The 24,403-nt window shown below is 41.1% G+C and overlaps 1 protein-coding gene across 1 annotated transcript in view; it reads right to left on the bottom strand.

Moving 5' to 3' along the window:
• The window catches only part of LOC309543913 (bifunctional heparan sulfate N-deacetylase/N-sulfotransferase 3-like), a 392,778-nt gene that overhangs the window by 179,406 nt on the left and 188,969 nt on the right, over positions 1-24,403 (bottom strand). The window contains exons 4-5 of the mRNA XM_082243003.1: positions 20,079-20,233; positions 3,515-3,700 (exon numbers count right to left, since the gene is read on the bottom strand). Of these exons, the coding sequence (XP_082099129.1) occupies positions 3,515-3,700; positions 20,079-20,233 (341 nt within the window). The remainder of the gene's footprint in view (positions 1-3,514; positions 3,701-20,078; positions 20,234-24,403) is intronic.

Raw genomic sequence — 24,403 nt, 5'->3', positions numbered from 1 at the left:
TACATGTAGTGAATGAGGGGTCTGCCCCCTTCAGCTTCTGGGTCTCCAAATTGGGCACATGGCCTGAGCTTGCCCTTTACGCCTTGGAGGTGCTGGCGTGCCCTGCAGCCAGTGTATTATCTGAACGGGTATTTAGCATGGCTGGGGGCGTTATAACAGACAAGCGCAGCCGCCTGTCCAGAGACAATGTGGACAAGCTCACGTTCATTAAAATGAACCAGGCATGGATCCCACGGGACTTTTCCGTACCTTATGCAGAATAGCAATGGATACCGACCTTACCCACCCATTGTTCCATTTTTGCTCTTTCTCACTCTTTTGGGGTGTACCCTCATTTAAAATTTGTGAAAAGAAGCAGTGTTGGCTACCTCGTCCTCCTCCTCAGGGCCAGATTAACGTAGGGGCTATTGGAGCTGCAGCTCCAGGCCCCTACCTTTTATATAGGCCCCGGGTTGGCCATATTCACTGTTACCGCTCTTCTGTCACTTGTAAACACAGAAGTCTGGCTTCTATGCTCGCTTCCCCAGGCAGCACCCTCAGAACCTCCCCACACAGCGCGAAGGCCGGACAAGGAGGGACAGTTGCCGATGCATGGATGTGTTTATGGGCTTCAGAGACAGCATCCCATGTTGAATTAGGCATGCATGGCTGCACCCTTCCTCCTCTGGGTGCATGGCAAGGCACGGCCCTTAAGGCCCTTCAAAATCCTCAGCACCAAGCCCATGATGCTCTTAATCCGGCCCTGGTCCTCCTCCACCGCCGCTTCCACCTACACCGCCCATAGGTGTGCACAGCCTATTGCATTAAGGTGTGCACCCCAAAGTTGAAATACACATGCATGTGTTTGCCAGCAGGGAGAGTAATGTATCGGGGCCATGTACCTGTAGGCAAAGAGAAATAGAGCAGAGCAGGTCCGAGGGAGATCTTTCCCATCTCCTCACTGGCAATGCTATGTGCCCTAGGTGATTAGGGTGTGCCCAGGCACACCCGGCACACCCTGTGCGCATGCCTATGTCACCGCCACATCCACCACCACCTCAACCTCCCTCCTACTCCATATGGGCCTCGTCCTTCAGAGATGAAGAAGAACATTGTTTTATTTTTCTGTTTTTTTTTGTTGTTTTAAGTTATTTCCCTATCCACATTTGTTTGCAGAGCACTTGCCATGCTCTTAATTACGTTTTGCTGCCATTTGCAGCACTCTAGCCCTTTCCTTTGGTGTTTTAGAGCCATTTTAGTGCCTTAAAGTTCGGGTCCCCATTGACTTCAATGGGGTTCGGTGTCCGGGAAAAGTTCGGTAAAAGTCCGGGACACGGACCCGGACTTTTTTTTAAAGTTCGGCCGAACCCGTCGAACACGGACATCTAGGTGTCCGCTCAACCCTAATCAAGACTTCCTGCAGACACCACCAATTGTGGAAGACAGTTCACATTGTTACTGCTCTGACAGTAAAGAACCCCTTACATAGTTTAAGATTAAATTGCTTCTCCTCCAACTTCACATTTTTTCTTAAGCTCCCTTAGACTAATAGTCTTCTACCTATGCTAGAATAACCATTGAGAAATTTGTATATTGCTATCATATGTCTTTCTCCAGGGACAATGGGGTAGATTCACTTATGTTTAAATTACAAAATAGACAATTCAGGCGCTGTGCAATGATACTCAGTTCATGAAATGGTGGAACAAAACTGAAACCCCTTGCAGCTGGGAGCTAAACCATGAGCACCAATTATGATGCCCAAGCATAACAATTTAACCACAAAGATCCTCAATGAAAGCGCTGAGGGATTCTATACAGCCACAAAACAGTTTTGTAAAAGCTGGTGGCTGGTAATTGTAGTTCTACATAGGTGAAAGACCAAAACCACAGTTAAAACAAACATATAAAAAAATGATTTGGTCCAAAAACAAACTTAAAAAGGATAAAAAGTCTCCTGTGTAAAAAGCCTGGACTGTGTAAGTGTCAATCACATGTTGCTATAATCCCACATGGACGTGACTTGAAAAGCTGAAAATACATACCATTATTCAAGCAGGTGCTGGGGGGGAGAGGAGGTTATCTTCCCAGGAAAAAACACTCATTCTCCCAGATGGAAAAAAGCATATGCTGTGTAAAGGATATGGTGAGGAGCCCAATGAGTACTGCTGTGATGGACTGCTGGCATAATGTGGAAAAGCCAGGGATGTATTTTGCAGGAAAGGATGCAAAAAGGCACAAAAGCCAGGGATGTATATGGCAGCCAAAAATGACATGAGGCTGTGCAGCAAGGCCGTAGGCTCGCTAATCAATCCCAGGACAATCCTGGGAGACTCAGGCAGGGGATGGGTAGCCAAAGCTTTCCGGACGGCACACCAGATTTAATGTTGTGGCCTCTGTGGTCACTGAATGCAGTGCATGTTGGGACACCAGGGAATAGCAACAATGATCCGTGGAGCAATCTTTCAGAAGGCTATCGTCATAACGTCACGTTTCGGGTGTAGCTCATCTTTAGGCCATATCACTAACATTTACCACATGCGATAAGGGTATCATGCTACTCATTTGCATAAATTATGGCATGCGAAAACTAAGTCCTATTCACAAAAAACCATGTATCGGTAAATACTGCATAAAAAGCTCTTAGGTCCTATTCACAAATGGACCAGAGCATTAAAAAGCATGCGATATTTAGCACCAGATTTTAGCTGGAGGTATCACCTGTGGTATTTGTCAAAAAATAGCCTGGGGGGGTCAGTGGACCCCCAGGCTGTCTTTTGACAAATAGCTGCTTGCTAAGCAGCAGGACGGGAAGCAGGCCACCGCATCCTTAACAACAGATGACTCATCAGCTGTCAGCAGGCTTTCCCGCTAACAGCTGATTTAAAAAAAATTAAAAAAACAGACAACTAAAAACTATACTATTTTCTCATACTTTTTACTTGTCTTCTTTTTTTTTACAATCAAAATTGTAAAAATACCTTATTTTGGTACATAGGGTGCAACCATGCAAACCATTCCTTTTTGCCGAAACAGCCAGATGCATGCCCAAAACATTTCATGCATAGTGGAAATATAACCTAATATTATAGCACTATTTATTTCAAACTGTATACAGCTTTTTCAGGCTTTTTAGCTATAATCAGTGCAGTACATGTAAACCATGGCTTCTATAGGGTATGGCTTGGGACCCAATGAGACTCTATAAAAGCCACACTTTAACCATACCGATGAGGGCCAAATAGTCTGAAACAATTGTATGCAGGAATATGCATTTGTATGCAGGAATAAATGGCTCTATAATATTAGGATTTAATTAGATTATGCACCAACAGATCTGCATAAGCAGATAAGCATAAGCTGGCCATTGGGGCATTACGAGTGTATTTGCATGGCTCTGCCCACTGTTCTAAAATGAGGAATAATGATTATTTACTTTTTTTTCCGGGAATATGTAATGGAATAATATATGTTAATATATTCTGTTTTACACATGCTTTACTGTGCTGTATTAAAAATGAATGTTACAGCTTACCATGATGTTTCTATGTATGAATCCCTGTCTGTAACGTGCAGGTTTCAGGTGTGGATACTCCTCTGTGCTGGTGACCTTGATATTCCATATCTTTTTCCAAGCATCGTAAAGTTGAATGTGTACAGGATAGACGCCAGAGTGATGGGGTGCCACTGCATATCCCATGTCAGTTGGAATACCATGTTCCTACAAAACAAATTAACATTGATAAAATACAAGAAATTAATGATGAGACAGAAAAATGCTAACTCAATTATTTTGATTAGAACAAGTCCTAGAAACTATTCGTTTCTCTAGGGGAGATAGGTATAAATGACTTTTACCACTCAAAATTCTTGATCAGATATAGCACTTTAAAAACCTGAATCTCCCTTTATTCTCCAATTGTATTGCAGTTGAGGTAGCCAACCCCCCATAAGTCCATGGGGTATTTTCCAAAATTCAGCAAAGCAATATGAAGAGTTGAATCACACAGCATAAGTCAACAGGGAGTGCAAAGCTTTTAAAGAGCCATATTTCTAAAGAGGGAATGTACACCTGCACAGTCACCTTTTTATTTAGCCTTATTTAATTTTCTTCACATTTGTCAGTTGCATTAATGTATGTGTCTTTCTTTAATTGGATTATAGGGAGTGAGTCTTTGGGCTTACCCTGAAGTCTAGGGGAAGATGTGTGGCCCTTAGGCAACTTCCTCCCCCACCTTGGGGGGGGGGGGTGTCTCTTTTTGGAGAGCACTTCCCCTAGTACTCGCTGGCTGGCCTTTGGAGCAGTGTAGTCCATCTGGCCTTTTGGCTAAGAGAACCTAAGTGTAAGTGCTCTTTTTTGTACACTGTTTCCTTTTTGTGCATCTCACAATGGGTTTGAAAAAAAAAAAAAACACAAAAAAGGAGGGAATACACTGAACTCCCCCACAGCTGCCTAACAATTCTTTTTTTCTTTTTTAAATCTTTTGGGAAAATAAATGTGGGGACAACATGATTTATTTAATTAAACCTTTTTTTTTTCATGACAACCAAATACATAGAAAAATGTAGATGAATTGATCATGTTGTGTAATGACAAAATAGTTTAAACCATGCCAAATATTCATATCCATGTTAGCGCTCTTGTTAGAGGTCATATCTTGGACTGAAAGGACTAGAGTTTCATCCTAACCACTTGCCGACCGCCTAACGTACATTTTCTGCAGCAGGTCGACTCTATTGTGCAAAATCACGTACCTGTACGTCCTTTTGTGCAACAGCCACTAGGGGGCGTGCGCGCCGCCGCCTGAGGCTCGATCACATGCTGATTGGACAGAGGGGAGCCAATCAGGGGCTCCTATGGACCCAATGTCCGCCGGCCACTCGCGATTATTCCCGGGAGAGGCAGAACTGCAGTCTGCCTAAATAAACAAGGCAGATCGCCGTCCTGACAGGAGAGAAGATACAGTAGAGATCTTGTGTTCCTGCTAAGTAGGAAAACGGATTTCTGTCTTTCCCCAGTCAGAGCAACCCCCACACAGTTAGAAAGCACCTAAAAGGTACACATTTAACCCTTTGATCGCCCCAAATGTTAACCTCTTCTCTGCCAGTGTTATTAGTATCGCAACAGTGCATATTTTAGCATTGATCACTGTAAAAAAGTCACTAGTCCCCAAAAAAGTGTCAAAAGTGTCAGTTAGGTGTCCGATTTTGTCCACCACGATATCAAAGTCCCACTTAAAATCACTGATCTACGCCAATACTAATAAAAATTAATAAATAAAAATGCCATATAAACATTCTATAGTTTGTAGACACTATAACATTTGCGCTAACCAATCAATATAGGCTTATTGGGATTTTTTTTTTGTTTACCAAAAATATGTAGCAGAACTCATATTGGCCTAAACTGATGAAGAAATGTGATTTTTACATTTTTTTTATTGGATGTGTTTTATAGCAGAAAGTAAAAAAATATTGCTTTTTTTTTTTTTTTTTTCAAAGTTGACTGTATTTTTTTGTTTATAAAGCAAAAATTAAAAACCACAGAGGTGATCAAATACCACCAAAAGAAAGCTCTATTTGTGGGAACTAAGGAAATCAATTTTATTTGGGTACAGCGTCGCATGTTAGCACAATTGTCAGTTAAAGTAACGTGGCGCCGTATTGCAAAAAATGGCCCCGGTCATTAAGGGGGTAAAACCTGCAGGGGCTGAAGTGATTAAAGAATATGTAAACCCATCATTTTATATTCCTGATATGTGCCTGTTGTACCATGAACTGGTATAAAAATGTATTCTGTTATCTTTGTATTGCTTCCTTTGAAATCCAGTCCTTCCCTTTCCTATTAAAAACTCTCCTCCAATGGTCAGACTTATCTTGACATGCCCCCCTCTGCGCAGCCATTCACTAGGAACCTCAGTGTACTGCTGATTTTCCTCCCCTAGCTCTTATGCAGCTGAGAACAGGGGGAATGTGATAAAAAAATGGAAAATAAGGTATTTATATATATTTTTTTTTATATCTATACACACATTTTGTCTTTCATTTTAAACTTTAAACTTTAAGTGACAAAAATATCTAGTTGCATGTAAATTGTAAGGCATCCAAATGGAACAGAGTTTACTACTTATACTTTTACAAATATCACTGCTACTCTGGGATCATTCTGGGACTATTCTGGTAAGTAGAGAACAACTAGCAAATACTGTATGTTTCCTGTTCAAGTCTAATAAAAATACAAAACAATTCACAATAGCACAGCAAAAGGTATAGTAGAGGTGACTGGGCCCTTGGGCCATCAAGGGCTGAGGTCAACCATGACCCAGCAATGTTATTTCATTCTTTCACACTGCAACAACAGGAAACTCAAGATTAATGAGCCTTCTTACTATGTATTCGAGTTTACAACTCCTTTATAAAGTAGGGAAAAAAATTGTCATTGGCATCAAACCCCTCAGTGCTTGGTCAGGGCAAGATAAATATTCATAACCCACATCATTGTATCTTCTCACTCTATCTACTGGAGAAAATCCCCCAGAAGCAGACAGAAGCAAACAATTTCTCTGGGCTTAAGCCAGGTACACACCATTAATTTTTTTTTTGTTCAACCCCGTGGGTTGAATGAAAAAAAAAAAAACTGTCAGCTGCGGTTGGAGCCGCTGTACTAACCAATGCAAGATTAGTTCAGTGATCTCCCCTGCTGAGCTGTAGTGTTCTGACAGGGGGACGGCCCTCCCGCCAGAAAACCTCCGATCAGCACTTTCTGCCATTGACCGACATACACACGGGCCGAATGTCGGCTGATTTTTTTTTTAACTGGCCATTATTTTCCAATATTTGGCCCGTGTGTACCCGGCTTTAGGAGAAATCTATCAAACCCAGATAACATACACAAAGTTCAAGTTGGCTATAAACTCACTCCAAACACTATATGTGGATTAGGGACACTCCACGACACACAGGCATGGATAGTGGCAAGGGACAGCGTATTGCCATAGATAGGCCAACACATGTCCGGAAGAGCTGTAGCCTTGAAGCCTGTACAAAGTAACGACAGGCTTAACAGCAGCTCCTGCTGTTCTCTAGGGATGATCGAAGGGTTCGGGTCGACCATCAGTTCGACCTGAACATTGGGTGTTTAAAATTCGGCCGAATTCCGAACTTTTTGCGGTAAAAGTTCAGAATTCGGCCACCAGAACCGCCCAAAATGCAATGGGACAGGAACTGGGCTTTAAAAGCCCATGATTGGCCCAGAAACATCAGTAAAATGTGATTGTAGTGACTACGGGGCCCAGAGCCCAATCAGGAGTGAATACGCCCCCCAGTATATAACATAGCCCCACCAAAACTCTAGCACTGTAATACAGAGGCTGTGGAAGAGAGTGTTTCTCCTGCTGCTTGTAAAGCTCCAGTGTCATTTTGCAATTATTAGTGTGAGGAAAGGGATATGCAGTGTAGTTAGGGTACTATATACCACTATAGTTAGATTCAAAAATCTAGTTTTTGTAGGGATAGCTTTAAGTGTCAGGGTGACTGTAGTGTAGTGTAGTTTAGGGTGACCTGACTCTGCCATGTCAGGGTGACCGTAGTGTAGTTTAGGTGACCTGACTCTGCCATGTCAGGCTGACCGTAATGTAGTTTAGGGTGAACTGACTCTGCCATGTCAGGGAGACCGTAGTGTAGTTAAGGGTGAACTGACTCTGCCATGTCAGGGTGACCGTAGTGTAGTTAAGGGTGAACTGACTCTGCCATGTCAGGGTGACCGTAGTGTAGTTAAGGATGAACTGACTCTGCCATGTCAGGTTGACCGTAGTGTAGTTTAGCGTGAACTGACTCTGCCATGTGAGGGTGACCCCACTATGCAGATTCTGGGTTAGGGGTATACATATATACATATATATATCAAAACGACAATTTTTAAGAACTTTTTTTTGCCTGATTCATAGTCCCTGGGGCATGACCCAGAACCCTAAGCACTTTTTAGGGGCATTTATTGGGTTTTAGGGCTTCAAAATGGTGTTTTTTGATTCCAGAAGTTCGGGTCCCATTGATTTCAATGAGGTTCTGGAATCCGAACCGAACTTTTGGGAAATTCGGGTGTTCTGGTCGAACTGAACTTTTCAAAAGTTTGATCATCCCTACTGTTCACATGTATCTGCACATCACATGCTCACCCCTGGAAGCATTTGTGTTTGTCCATGGCAAATCACTCAATATGTGTAAAAATGCAAAAATTGAGGGACAGCTGCAGCTCTTATAAGCCTGTCATTGCTTTGTACTGGCTTCCTGACCGCAGCTGTGTGCAACCAGCTGCAGCAATATGCTATCTTTTACCACTGTCTGTGACTGTCCATATGTGTATAAAGCTGAAAAGTTTCCCTATACATTACACTGTAAAAACAGAGAAAGAAGGTGGTTTACCTATAGAATACATGAACCTGTGTTTACTTTAAATGTCCAGTCAAGGGCACAGCACTTGGGAATTTCTTTTGCACAAAATTGAATCATTATAGTGAATACAGCTTCTTTCAGCTGAATAAAAACATACTTGTAAAATGTTGCAGAGACATGGTTTGAACTTTATATTGAAGAGTGGATCAGAAAAGTTATTTTTGACTATCCAGTCTCAGTTATTATTTAACATTTATCAGCCAACAGGTTAAAAAAAAAAATCAATCTGCAATTGAAAAACAAGATGTTCTTAAGTAAACTAAGATTTGCAAGGTCTTTAATGCACCTCCTTTAAAAAAAAAAAAAAAAAAAAACTCCTTGCATTTGCGTTTATCTTGGTGCCTTTTTGCTTTTTCTTTTTTCAGATAGTTTTACTTTTGGTGGAATTATAGAATCTGAACATTTTTAGTCGTATTATAAAGGATTACGTACAGTACATCAGTGGAAGGCTTTGTCCACTATTTTGAAAACCTCAAAGACAAGATTTTTGATAGAGTTCAACAACAGATTTTGACTAAGAACTTACAAACACGACGTTGCTCTAAGACAATGATTGACAGTATAGTAAGAACATTCATCTTAGCAGAAATGTGGTGGTTGCAAAGCTTAAGGGAACATCAGACAGATGAGAAAGGGCTGTGAAAATAGAACGAATGGATTGAAAAAAAAAAAATGATTGTGGGTAGCATTGCTGTAACATCTATTTTGCGCATGTAGTCGTTTTTATAACATCTGGTTCAGGATAGGAATGAATGTAATTTAAGGTATATACATGTTGGGTCAAAGATATGGTTCTCAGTTTGATATTTCTGGAAGGTTTATTTTTTTTTTTCAGCTGCTGATTTATGTTTTATCCATTGCCTTTTTGATATTTTACTTCAGTGAGCTGTTAACGTATGCTGCACAAAAGCATAGCATTTATGCAGCATTTTATCACACTGGAAAAGCAGAGGAACAAAACATTTCTACTATTCTTCCCAGAACTAGTTCTTTTGATCACACAGCTGAACGGATGTGTCCTCCGCAATAATGGTATGAAAAGGAACACATCCAAATAGGTTAAGGGGAAATGAAGCATGATCTTTTACTTGACTATACTATGGGAAAAAAAAAAGACCTTATGATTCATCCATAGATTACTACATAGATTATTCTTCTGCACTCATTTTTTGTGTCCTTTTTACAAGTGATAGGAAATAAAGAATGTAACATTATTAGGGAAAAAAAATATAACATTGTGTCATAATACTCAATGGCAGAACCATCCACATTTTTGTAATGGCATTTTAAAACATTGCCATGTTTCAGTGTAAGAATACATACTTTGCTTTCCTTCTGAGCCGTAAAAACTGCACAACAGAAAATTGATTGTACTATATCCATGTCCACTGCCAGACAACACATAGGGCCTTTGCATCAAGGCATACTCTCATAGCATTTCCTAAGTTTTCACTATTCTGGCAGAGGTGTACACATCCTTGATAGCCTTCGTTTTGGGACTTCAAATGTGGTTAGCTAAGCAGCACACCAGAGGTGTAACTAGAACCTTCAGGGCCCCAGTGCAAGAAAGCATGAAAGGCCCCCCAGTCCCCTGGCCGGGGCCCTCCCCTTCAAACCTGGGGCTCTTCCCATTGATCCTGGGGCCCTTTAATCTCATTGCGGGGCCCTTTATTACAGTACCGCAGTTTGACCCTTTCACAAGTTCTGCAGTTGGCCCCCTTCCTGCCATCTTGGGGCCTCCCCATGGGGGTGGAATGCCAGGGCCCGGTCGCAAGTGTGAGCTTTAAGATCCTGGAAGTTCACCCACTGGTGTCAGTAGTTTTTATTTTTTGGTATTTTAATTGTATTTTTTTATCATTTTATTTTTTTACAATGTCACTGACTATGACTCTGTCCATTCAGAAAAGGAAGGAGCTGGTAAATTACATATTTACTGACCCCTTCCTGGTTCTCTATTGTGACACCTCCCCTGCAGCAGCAGGCAGGAGAGGGAAGAGAGCACACTGGGGGGGGGGGGGGGGGCAGAACAGTAGAGGAGGGGGGACCAAGGTAGCACATAGGGGCCCAAAGACAGCAAAACACAAGAGAACTGGATAGGAGGAATGGCGGGAGAAGCATACAGAAGAACCATTCTCCTTTGTTTTCCTCCTGCAGCTACAGGAGGAAAAAGGAGGACAGTGATTTCTCTACATGCTGCCCCCACTACCCCTCCTATCCAGGTTTACAGGGGAGCCGCACAGGCCCCCTGGAGCATGGGGCCCGGTTGCAATTGCAACCCCTGCAACCCCTGTAGTTACGCCCCTGCAGCATATAGTCCAGTGCTTGAAATAGGTTAGCTAAACAGTATCATATCTACAGTAAAAATTGAAGTTTCTGTAATGTTTTAAGGGATATTTGACGTATATTAACTAATGTAGCGCTAACCCCAAAAGAGCCGCTGTATAAGATAGGTCCTCTGTTCTTTGCCTCAACCGTCTCAAGAAATGCAGCCCCTCTGACACAGCAGATTGAGTGTACAAACATACAATTTCACAGGAATTCACTGAAAGTAATACTTAGTACTCAATAGTGGTGTGATATCAAAGAAAATAGGAACCAGACCAAGTTGTGAAGGCAAACTTAACATATTGTTACCCAATATGGTTGGTAACTAGGACTAGGCAAGCATAAAATGGATTAACAATGGTAATAACACAATTTAGCAAACAAAGTGATTAACAGTAGGAACTGGGCATAAGATGACATTTGCCATCCAGATCATCATTGACAGTAGCAAGGCCACCTCGGGTGCAACAGTGAGCAGTAGTAAAGTTTAATCTACCGAGTGCTGTAACTATACTGCCAGAGTGCATTTATAGCGGCATTGCTAGTCATAGACCATCTGGGTATGCACTGTCCAAAGGAAAAGGAGGATAGTAGCGGAGAGGACAGGGGGAACAAAGGAGGGTTTGCAGAAATAATATTATGGGAAGAGTAGTTCTTTGAGGTGTTCTTTTTCTGGTTATCATTGGGGCCCTTTAACCACTTAAGCCCCAGCCCTATTTCGGACACTTTTTGTTTACAAGTTAAAAGCAGTATTTTTTCCTAGAAAACTACTTAGAACCCCCAAACATTATGTATATTTTTTTAGCAAAGACTCTGGAGAATAAAATGTCGGTCATTGCAAAACTTTTTGTCTAGCGGTATTTGCGCAGCGGTCTTTAAAACGCCATTTTTTTGGAAAAAAATTGAAAAATCACATTTCACTGCATTTAAAAAATACTAAACAGTAAAGTTAGCCCATTTTTTTTGTATATTGTGAAAGATGATGTCACGCCGAGTAAATAGATACCCAACATGTTATGGTTTAAAATTGCGCCCCCCCCGTGGGATGGCGACAAACTACGGTCAATAGAGATCTCAATCTGCGACGCTTTAAATTTATTTAACGGTTACCAGTTTAGAGGTAGAGTGTAGCTCTTTTTTTAAATTATTGCGCACGCTCTGGCGATCGCGGCGATACCTCACATGTGGGGTTTGAACAGCGATTTAATTCGCGGCTTGACTTGCGTATACGTTTTTTTTGTGCGCAAGCTAACGGTGACGGGGGCGGCAAAATTTTTTTTTTTTCCTATTTATTTTTTATTTTTTTTAAACTTTATTACAGGTTTTTTTACAAAAAAAAAATCTGATCACTTTTATTGCTGTCACAAGCAATGTAAACATCCCTTGTGACAGCAATATGTGTGACAGGTACACTTTATGGAGGGATCGAGGGTCTAAAAGACCCTAGACCCCTCCACTACACTTCCCTGTATGCAAAACGCCGAAAACGGCATTTTTGCATACAGCCGTTTTTTAAATTTGCCGCCTTTTGCAGCACAGTAACCCGGAAGTGACGTCATGGATGCCGCCTCCGGGTTACGTCATCGGAGCCCCGATCGATGCCGTTTACGGCATTCATCGGGACTCCATCCAGTCGGCGGACGTGCCGGCTGGGTGCTCGGGGCTCCCGGTGGGACGGAAGCCCTGGGCAAAGCCACGGAAGGCGGCAGGAGGGGGGGGGGACGTCCCCTCCCGCCCCCGGGTAACGATCGAGCGGCTCCCGAGCCGCATCGGTCGTTACCGACGGAAAGCCGACCGTCGGCTTCAAACTACGGTACCGGGATGATGCCTCTAACTAGAGGCATCATCCCGGTATAAACCCGCAAAGTGTACCGACGTATCGGTACGTTGATATGCTGTAAGTTACATAGTTACATATAGTTACATAGTTACATAGTAGGTGAGGTTGAATAAAGACAATAGTCCATCCAGTTCAACCTGTGTAGGCATGTGTGGCTGTAATCATCTCCCATACCCCTGAATGTTCTGATCCTTGAGATGTAAGTCTAAGAGTCTTTTGAAAGCCACCATACTACCCGCAGAAACCACCTCTTGTGGTAGAGAATTCCACAATCTTGTTGCCCTAACAGTAAAGAACCCCCCGCGTTGCCTGAGGTTAAAACGCTTCTCCTCTAATCGCATTGTATGCCCTCGAGTCCTCATGCAATCCCTTCGAATGAACAGCTTTTTTTCTAAGCTGGGATCCCCATTAAGATATTTATAAATTGCTATCATGTCCCCCCTCAGACGTCTCTTCTCCAGGGAGAATAAATCGAGCGATTGTAGACGCTCTTCATAGTCAAGGTCCTCCAATCCCCTAATTAGTTTAGTTGCCCTTCTCTGGACTCTCTCCAGCTCCAACACATCCCTCCTGAGGACTGGCGACCAGAACTGGACGGAATACTCCAGATGCGGTCGGACCAGAGTTTTATAAAGTGGAAGGATTATAGTCTTATCTCTGGAATGCATCCCTTTCTTTATGCATGCTAATATTCTGTTGGCTTTGGAAGCTGCCGCTTGACATTGCATGCTGTTTCCTAATCTATCATCAACCAATACTCCCAGATCCTTCTCCATTTTTGATTCCCCCAAGGGCTCCCCTCCTAACGTGTATTGTGATTTTATGTTTTTAGTCCCCAAGTGCAAAACCTTACACTTCTCCACGTTAAACCTCATTTGCCATGTCGTTGCCCACTCTGTTATTTTGTCCAGGTCATTCTGCAGGATATCTGCTTCATGTTGTGAAGTTATTGCCCTGCCCAATTTTGTGTCATCTGCAAAAACTGATATCGAACTACTGATCCCGACCTCAATGTTGTTTATGAATAAATTGAACAAGGTTGGTCCCAGGACTGAGCCTTGGGGGACCCCGCTTACCACCTCAGACCAGTCTGAGTATGCGCTGTTTATTACTACCCTTTGGACCCGCCTTTTTAGCCAGTTCCGTATCCAAGAGCAAACCCTGCTATCGATACCTGCAGACCTTATTTTATAAATTAAGCGCTTGTGGGGAACTGTATCAAACGCCTTAGCGAAATCCAAGTACACCACATCCACTGGTCTCCCCCTATCTAGCTCACAGCTCACCTCCTCGTAGAATGTAAGGAGATTGGTTTGACAAGAACGCCCATTTGTAAACCCGTGCTGATTACTGCTGATGATGTTGTTGTCCTTAGCAAACTCTACAATATAGTCCCTTATCATCCCCTCCAGAAGTTTACATACTACTGATGTCAAACTGACAGGCCTATAATTTCCCGGGATATGCCTCTGGCCCTTTTTGAATATTGGAATCACGTTAGCTTTCTTCCAATCCCCTGGTACATCTCCTGTCCTAATACTGTCAGCAAAGATCAGGAACAGTGGTCTCGATATAACTTTACTGAGTTCCTTGAGTACTCTCGGATGTATGCCATCCGGTCCTGGTGATTTGTTTGTGTTAAGTTTATCCAGCCTTTCCCTGATTTCCCCCTCTGTTAGCCATGGTGGCAAGTCCTGTTTATTACTACTAACCATACAGTCATGGTCAGTGTACCCCTCCTTTTCCTGTGTAAAGACTGACGAGATGACGAGAAAAAAGCATTTAGCACGGTTGCTTTTTCAGTGTCCTCTGTAACCATCCTCCCATCATTGTTAATTATGTGTGCAATATGCTCTGCCTTAGTTTTTTTGCTGTTGATATATTTAAAGAATTTCTTTGGGTTTTTTTTACTATCCTCCGCTATTTGTCTCTCAAAGTTGATTTTAGCCATCTTGATTTCTTGTTTACTTTTCTTATTTGCCTCCTTGTATTGCTCGAAAGCCGATACTGTGCCCTCTGATTTATACTTCTTGAAGGCCAATTTTTTCCCCCTAATAAGTTTTATGACGCTACAGTTTAGCCAGCCAGGTTTGGCTTTGTCTCTTCTAAATTTATTTCCCATAGGAATGCACTGCAAGATGCCTTTGCCTAATATGTTCCTAAAGCATTCCCATTTTTCCTCTGTGGTCAGGGATCCCAGGGTTTGGTCCCAGTTTACCTTTTCCATCATTGAGTACAATTTTGGAAAGTTTGCCCTTCTGAAGTTTAGGGTTCTTATGTTCCCCACTTGTCTTGTTATGTTGTTATTTACACTAAATGTGATCATCCTGTGATCGCTAGAGCCCAGGTTGTCCTGGACTCCTACCTCCGAGATTATGTCTGGGTCATTAGTGAGCAATAGATCCAGGACTGCGTTTTCTCTGGTGGGGGAATCCACCAACTGTGACATGTAATTATCCAGTAAGGTTTCCGTGAATAGGCGGGCCTTCTGTGAGTGTGCAGTCCCCTCTTCCCAGTCAATGTCGGGGTAATTGAAGTCCCCCAATACGATGACTGATCCCAATTTTGCCACTTTACCCATTAGTGCTAAAAATTCCAGCTCTACCTCCTCCCCTTGGTTAGGTGGCCTATAGCAAACCCCCACAATTACTTTCCCCTTTTCTCCTTCCCTATGGAGTTCAACCCACACAGATTCTAAATCCATGCTCATCCCATCCGTAATGTCACTCCTTTCTGTCACCTTTATATTGTTCTTGACATAGAGACATACCCCTCCCCCTCTTTTTCCTACCCTGTCCTTCCGGTACACCGAATACCCTTGGATATTGGCCAGCCAGTCATGTGAGGGGTCGAACCAAGTCTCTGTTATTCCCACAAGGTCTATGTCCTCCTCATGTACTAACATTTCCAACTCATCCATTTTATTAGCTAGGCTCCTGGCATTAGCATATACACCTCTTAGTTTTAAGGAAGTTAAGCGCAATTGGCGGTTATGTTTATTCCTGTTTGGTCTGAGGTTCTCCCGCACAGACCTGCCAATTGACCTTGTGGACCTACTGTCGCTGCTGACACTACAGCTGCCTTCAGTCCTCTGCTTCCTCCTGACTGACTCTACTTCTGAGCCCTCCCCCCCGTCTCCTAGTTTAAATGGTTAAGAGCATCCTTGCACTCAGTGACAGTCCCAGTTAACCTGCACGTAGCATAGGTACAGTATAGTCCAGGCAAAGGTGAAATGTAGATGTGGTTCAGATGCAGCAAATGTTCAGTATAATGCAGTATAGGGTTGGTATAGGTGAAATCTAGATTTGCAATAAGTGCGGTATATAATCCTGTATGGTTGTGTTATGGATTGGGTACACTTGGTGTCCTGCTCTCAATGCCTCAGTCCTTGCTAGCAGTATCAGCAATGGGCAAAGAGCCCTTTATGAACTGGCCTGAACAAAGGAATTTAAATGTTCCTTTCTGGTTAAACAGGACGTGGGGCAGTCGCATGACAATAACCATAGCAGTCCAAGCAGTTGCCATGGGGCCTGGGGTAGGATAAGGGCCCATTATGGTGGGATATTACACAAATATTTTAGATTGTAAGCTCTAACGAGCAGGGCCCTCTGATTCCTTTTGTTCCAAATTGTATTGTAACTGTAATGTCTGCCTTAATTTTGTTAAGCGCTGTGCAAACTGTTGGCGCTATATAAATCCTGTATAATAATAATATATGAAGTTTCCAGTATAGAAGGGCTGAAGTCAGACCTCAGTTGTCTGGTCACAGATCCTTCTCTGTGCAGTGAGAATCTTTTGCTTATCTGTCTTAGCAGTGCAGTTTTGCCTCCCACTGACCTTAACTATGTATGCTTAATGCAGTCTCAGATCCCAGCTCCCTCTGCTAAAATCCTATAGGATGGGTGAGGTTTGTAATTATAATACTTAAAAAAAACTGAGTTTAAAGCAGTTTGTAGGATTAAATAGAATTTGTGTGCAAGAGCATTAATCAATTGCCATAAAATAACATATTATTATGGTTATTATTATTGCAATTAACCAATTTTTTTCCGAAGCATTGCTCTCTAGTAGCCTGACAATGCTGACAGCTTTCCTGCTGCCTGTCCCTGAAATAGACATACGTTATGTTAAAGATTAATGACGAGTATTGTCACAGTTGACACTGCAATGTACTACAGAGATAATTAGCTGGTGTGCCCATGATTTGTGATTATGCTCTTGGAAGGAATGCATGGGGATGTAGCAGGAAATGAAGATGGAGAAGATACAGTAGATGTAGAGAGTAAAAGGCCAAAAGAACATGTGCTGTAAGGGGAAAGACTGTGCCATGTGTGTTATTTTGATATATATTTAAATAGGGTATTTTATTCAGATAGTTTAGTTTGACTGCATGTGTATATGGGTAGCTGGATCACATTTTTTTTTCTACAAATCTTTCATTACCCTATGTATTATTATTTTTTTAATTGTTATAATTTCCTTACTACTTTGTATTTCTTTTAATTGTGTGAATGCCTTAAATTAGTGTATCTACAATGTTATGAACAATTTCTAATACAGTTATAACTGTTTTTGCTTAGTTTTAGAAATAATATGTCTTACTTTTTTAACAAGGTTAAAAGTTCTGTCATGGGGCCATGTATCTTGTCTTCCTGATAGTAGGGAGGGGGGGGGGGGGGGGAATTACAGGACACTGTGCAGACACACAGGGAGCCTGTATTCCATAGTCTGTAAAGCCCGAAGCAAGATGCAGACTGTGCTTGATCAGGGGACATGTTCAATAGACAGGTTATGATTGGGAGGAGATTATGTACCAAAGGCAGGCTGTGAGTGGTCGGGAGGTGTGGTGGATGAAAACTGACCAAGCTAACACAGATCAGCTTCTATGATTTCTGTGGTTAGTTTAGAATAAGGAAGAAAGGTGACTGTCATGATCAACCAGATACTTCAGTTGGAATAAGAACATGAAAATGATATTTACACTAAAATGCACATTTGTGAACACATACAAAGAAAAAAACAATATTTAAGGTAAATTACACTTTAAAACATTACACTAGCACTACAGTTTTCTGCCCCCATATAGTTCATTCTGACTGCATAGTTGTTACTGGAAATTGAAAAAGAAAAATTGTAAGTGCACTCTCCCAAAAATATTGTGCTTAAAATAAATATGACAAATATAGAAAGATGCTATACTGTATATAAATAGCCCAAAAAATGTATTGATCCACCCAGTGCAAACAAAAATTCAGTATAGAAAAAATGGTGTAACAACACCACATAAGGTGTAATAAGATACAATTGGAAGGAACAAATGGCAATATAACTTTCCACAATGTTAACACAAATGTAGGAAAGACGGTCCATTGGGACACAAGTCCACTGGTTTCTTCCCAATAAGTGATAATCCGTGACAACTGAAAAAAGTCCAAAACACTTTTATCTTCACCCAGGGGCAGGGTGGGACGTGCACTGTAGGTGGCTCCTTACTAGATAGATAACAATAAATGGCAGTCAAGATGACTTAATGGCCTACTTCCTCACAGTGTATCGTCCCCTCCTCTCCATATACTCCTCGTGCCCGTGAAGAGAATAAAGTGAATGGCTCCTTACCAGAGATTACATGTGTTGAACTCAAAAACGTGTATTAGTATGTTGCCTGCGAAGTAGTCCCCATAAGGACAGTATAGAAGGTCAATCCTCTCCTTTATTCCAAAAACCGATACCACTGAATGGGTATTAGGTCCTCACAAGGAGGGGTTAACGGGAGAGGAAGCAAACTGATAGTGCATTATCTTCAAAACAAGGTACAGTTATTTAAAAATGCACTTACATATACAGACAAAAAACAGGCATGAATTCAAGCCGGCACGGCCGCCTGCAGTGCAGTTCCGTGCAAAGATAGTGACGGCGCGGTTCTCCTAATTGACCTTTAGTTCTTAGGGTCCATGTACGCGGGACGCTGGAAATGGCCGTTTAGGAGCAGTTGGGCGTTTTTTTCAGAAGCCCCTGAACCCATCTACATTTTATCTTATCTGTCCATGTACACCAGGTCGTTTACAGTCATTTGCAGGCAGTTGCGTTCAGGGACTTTTTTTAGAATGCAATTATTTGCGTTCGAACGTGTGTTTCCCGGCGTTTCAAACGCACAAACGCGTCCGAACAGAACGGTTCTAAACGCAAACGCCCGCAAACGCCGCTAAACGTGGGTAACAACGCGACCGAATGGACGTTTCAAACGTCCTAAAAATTCCAGCATTCAAAGGGACTTTTAACAACGTCCCGTGTACATGGAGCCTTAGAGTTTAAGTGCTGCCTCCCCAATTCACAGGTTAGCACATTCATATCATGCACTATTTGTTACTGAACATTGCCTGGTTTCAGGTTTAAACCTTTTGCCTCTAAATAGTGCACCCTGACTGCTCAGCTTTTAGGGCTTATATACACTTGCGCTTTACACCCCTGTATCGCAGTTTGCGGTGGATAACTCTTCAAATCCTGTTTGATTGGCAGTGACGAGGCATTATGTATTAACCCCTGCAGAAATACTCATTGGCCTAAATTGATGAAGACATTACATTTTTTACTTTTTTTTATTGGCTGTGTTCTATAGCAGAAAGCAAAAAATATTGCTTTTTTTTTTTTTTCTAAATTGTATTTTTTTGCTTATAGCACAAAAAATGAAAAACAAAGCTCTATTTGTGGAGAAAAAGGACATTGCTTTTCTTTGGGTTCACCGCTGCATGACCGTGCAATTGTCAGTTAAAGTAACATAGTGCCGTATTTAAAAAAAATGGCCTGGTCAGGAATGGGGGTAAACCTTCCGGAGCTGAAGTGGTTAATGGAGCTCTGGATATAAGTAAAAAAAGCAGATAGGCATTCTGATCTATCCCCACTCAATCCAAAACCAGAAAAAGATTTTCTGGCATGACATACAGTACACTCTAAAATGCCCTGTGGAATATTGAACATAAGAATATAAGTTAGCCATGACTTTAAATGTTATTGTATTCCATGTATGTTTATTTTCAGCACAGTTTTTATGTATCATTTCTGACAACTGCAGCCCTGAGCAATTTTTCCACTGATAACCTCAGCAACCTACTTCAGCCCTGGAAATGCTTTCACCGTAAACTATTGCAATGCATTATTTCCTAAAGAGGAAAGTTAAAGTAGAAACTTTTCCAAGATGGCATTTTTAAAATGTTATTTTGAACCTATTTCTCTTGATTTTTTTCTCTTATATCTAAGCAATTTCTTGAGCTTTTCTAAATTAGAAGAAAAGCCAGTAAAATGAATAAAAATAGAGCAAATCAAATACATGTTGTTGCCCATATTCACTTCTAGGTTCCTAACATAACAAAAAATAGGTTTCAAAAACATGAGCACTGCAGAGCATGATCTAAGGGCATTGACGATATAATCCATATTCATGTTGCCATTCTTTATAAAAAGGTCCAACAAACATGCATTTCTTTACCAAAGCAAATTTCTTGTTTAGAATCATTTGTTCCACCAAGGAGGACTCGTTATGGAAAAGGTGAGGCTGCATATGACTCCACATGTGAGGGAACCACCAAAACTCATCCACCGATCCTAATAAGAGGTCATCTCCCATATCCTCTTTTTCAGTGCCTGAAAGTATATCCACAAGAAATGCCAGTATGTAAAACATAAAAATACAGGTCATAAAAGTTGAAAACAAAGTCATACAGCTAAATACGTAATTGAAATATACACATGTTAATTATGTGGCCATCAACAGTGTTTGTAATGCTATTCAGCTAGTCTTGTGATTCAGTTAGCTTTGTGATTCAGGCATCCCTGCCAGACAGCACGGCTAAGTTTAAAACTTCATTTTCCTGTATTGCAGCTACTGTGGAGCTTTCCAAAACTTTACAAATTAATCTCAATGAAAACAAATCCAGTAATTACATAAAAATAAATATATAATATAATTAATTAAAAATGTATAATTTATGATTAAAGCACATTACTAAGCCCCAACCTATTTTTTGTTTTTTTATTGGTTGAGCCAGATGGACTTGTGTCTTTTTTCAACCTGACTTACTATGTAACTATGGTATATAACTATGTAACCAAGTGACTTGCAGGTAAGAAGCATTTCCTCGGGTATTCTCTTCCCTTCAATCAGACTAAAAGATTGTAACTTTGTGGCAAGTGAAAGGTGAGAAGATCTAGCAGCACTGCACAAGCACCAGGGTTAAAACGACTGTGTCAAGTATAACATACAGTATACTTTATATGTTAAGTGTCAAAATGCTAGGTAAAGGTAAGACAGCCCATACATTGATCATTTTATTTCCTTTAACCTCCCTAGCGGTATTCCCGAGTGTGGCTCGGGGTTAAATTTCAGTGCCAAAAGCGGTAACCCTGAGCCACACTCAGGGTACCGCCAGGGAGATCGCTGGATCCTGTAAGAGAGGGTACTCACCTTATCCCCAGGATCCAGCGATGTATCCCGGCAGTGTGGGGCGGCCAGATCTTCCTCCCGATGCTCTGTGCCCCGGCTTCCATCTCCTGCGACGCGACGTTCGCAGGGGGGTGGAACCGGCGTCAAATTCAAATAGTAAAACACACCAAACACACTGATACATTACAAAATAAATTCACATTAGTTTGCCCCCCAGTGCCCTTTCCTGCAGTTTTACTGTACTTTTTATGTATGTATATATATATATATATATATATATATATATACACATATACATATAAATATACATATATATATATATATATATATATATATATATATATATACATACTTTAACTTATTTATAGTTATTTATCATATTATAATTTACGATTTTGTGTTTCAAACTTTATCATACCCGAGATGTTATAAAGAAGAACGCACAGTAAAAAAAAAATTATATGTAAATAGTTGGTTTGGGCTCTTTGTTCTTAAGAATTTCATGCAAAATAATGGTACCGCTTTCAGCACCTAAAATCGTAAAGAATCATACCGCCAGGGAGATTAACCAGCAGGTTGAATGAAAAAAAAATGACCCGATTCCCCCATCCACACATTTAAGGTGGATGAGGGAATCACTCGCACTGTGCCATTGCATTCTGATGGCAGGGTACTTTCCTCAGTGATCAGTTTTGCAGGCTATAGCCAACTGAATTTCAGTCCATATATGGGCAGGTTGGTTCTACATCTACCTACTGATTTCTGAACAACCAGCCTTTCAGGTTTTTCCTGAGTGATCAGTGCTGCTGGCTATAGCCTGCAGCACTGATCAGTGTATTCTAACAGTGGGGAAGGCTCCCTGCAGTCAGAACACAATGGCACAGTGGGAGTGATTCCCCCATCCACCCTGAATGGGTGAATGGGGGAATTAGGTAATTTTTTTTCGTTCAACCCTCTGGTTTAAGGAAATAAAATGATCAATGTATAGGCTGCCCTACACGTTACCTAGTATTTTGACACCTAACATATAAAATATATCTTATGCTTGGTCTGCTTTAAGCAATGCACCATGGCCCAAGGCCCAGTCTGTTAATTTGACAGTGGAGGATCAGAAGCGTACTGATGAGGTCATTCCCATGTTCTCCACTTTTGTTAACTGATCTGTTTAGTGCAGACAGCAGTGTAAATTGCAACAGGGCTTTATTAGACTTAAAACTCTTCCTTTACCAGCCTGCTTTTAGTAGATCACAAATTACTAAAGACATATTTATGCAGTTATATGTTTTATAATATTTTGTAATTTAGGTGACTGGACTAAAATATGTTGTTTTTACCATCTGCCCGGAAGTCATCTTTAATGTAAGATTCTTTCATGTGAAGCAGTTGTTGTACAAGGTTTATGCCTATTTGGATTAGTACATATCATCCTCAAGGAAATATCCAAAATCAATTTGTTTAACAATCAAATGTGAAAAAATAAACACTTATAAATCATTTTGAAATGTCTTTATTGCTTATCAGAGTAAAATGATGTGTGGAATTTTGATAGCTATCAATCAGAGAGGGCAGAGCATTTATATACAATAACAGAATCACCCGACCTTCTTCCTGCAATCACAGTAATGACAGTGTGGAAGAGTGAAATGTAGAACACCCCTGCTGTGGCTGTGCTTAAATTTATTGCAAAATTATATACTGTATGTTCTCAAGTATCAAAATCACTTGTGCCATCCTAGTTTATAAAAGTGCTTTTGGGAAAAGAAGTTGTGCCTTTTTATAATAAACACATTATAATTTTACTGGAAAGGCCATGGCGTTTAATGTGGTGGCCTTATGAAATTGCTGCCCTCTCCTTTCCCATCTTTTTTTTATGTGTGCTACCTTAACATTACCTTTGTCGCCACTGAATAATGAATGTTTATGAAAGGCTAGAATTATATTTTATATGGTATAGCGGACTATTTTGCTGTTTTTTTTCCTTTACATTTTTCAAGGTTGTGAATGTGAGCCTGAGGCATGGGAGAAATTTAAAGTTTGCGAACAGAACTTTCCACCTACTGGTGGCCAGTTTTCAGCGAGATTTCAGGTTACAGGCTACTGCTTCTTTACTTACAAACTGTTACCTGGAAGTGTCAAAAGAATCCAGTCAGTAGCACTGGACGGGATCACCACCCACCCTACACCTTTACTTGCTGACAAAACTTTACTGAGAAGTGTTGTTCTCCATTTTGTGGATGCATAACCTATTTTAAATAAGTGCTAAATAGTGTTTTAATAGATTCATTGCTCAAGTTGTGAATACTGCAGAAGCTGGTAAAATTGACATTTAATGATTTTATAGAGACACTATCACCAGGGCCAATGCAGGGCAAGGTGATATTGTCTCTGGAAAGGGTATTCACCGACCCCCATATACTTACTTTAACTGAGCTCCTTCCTCCTCTGCAACCAGCACTGAAATTGACTATGTCTGCAATCAGGGGAAGCTGTGACATTGTTCCGTTCAAGTGGTTCACTGGCCCAGGCACTATTACAGAATAGCAGGTCATACACTCAGCCCTACATAAAAATGATAGTTATTCTTGCTAACTGCAAAAAAGTAATTAGTTGCAAAGGAGCATAGATACGGTAAGTATATGGAGTCAGTGCCCATTCACACCAGAATGCAGTATGGGAAACTTGTGTTCTGTGCACATTTCCCACACTGGTTTTTAAAAAGCATTGCAGTTGCTATCTGAAGCGGTTGTCAATGTTAGGGAAATTACACTCCAAATGGAAAACACAAATGTAATGTGTTTGCCTGTAGCAGATTGCATGGTACAAAAGCACCATGCAATCTGGTTGCAGTGCATTTTTTAAAGTAGTGCATGCACTACTTTTGATGTGGTCCAATGTGATACAGCACATTAAAAAGGAAAAGGCTCAAATTGCATCACACTGCAGCGCATGTGAATTGCGCAGGAAAACACAATGCACTCCTGTACATTTCCTGGTGTTGACTGGTCCTCAAGGATTGACTTTTCTAGAGCACGTTTGAAAGAGGTCATAATCTACCTTATTCACTGTTTGGTGTCTGTGGGGATGATTTATTAAAGGCAAATAGGCTGTTCACATTGCAGGGGAAGGTACATTTTGCAAAGAAATTTACCCCAGAGCTTAGTGTAGGTAAATAGGTTTGCAAAAAGTATCCAATCATGAGCATGGAAAGTACAAAACTGCATTTTTGCTTGAACCTTGCTTTACCTCTGTGATGGTGTTCACCATCACTGGAATTTAAGGACAGATGGGTGATGGGTTGAATTGCTTCATATTTGTCAGCAAGGTCAATTGTTCCCTTTGCCATGAGGTTTCTGAGCAGGAAGTCCACTCCT

Source organism: Pelophylax lessonae (genome assembly GCF_965119305.1).
Source record: "Pelophylax lessonae genome assembly, chromosome: 1".
Taxonomy (NCBI): domain Eukaryota; kingdom Metazoa; phylum Chordata; class Amphibia; order Anura; family Ranidae; genus Pelophylax; species Pelophylax lessonae.
This window is presented reverse-complemented; position numbering and strand designations above follow the sequence as displayed.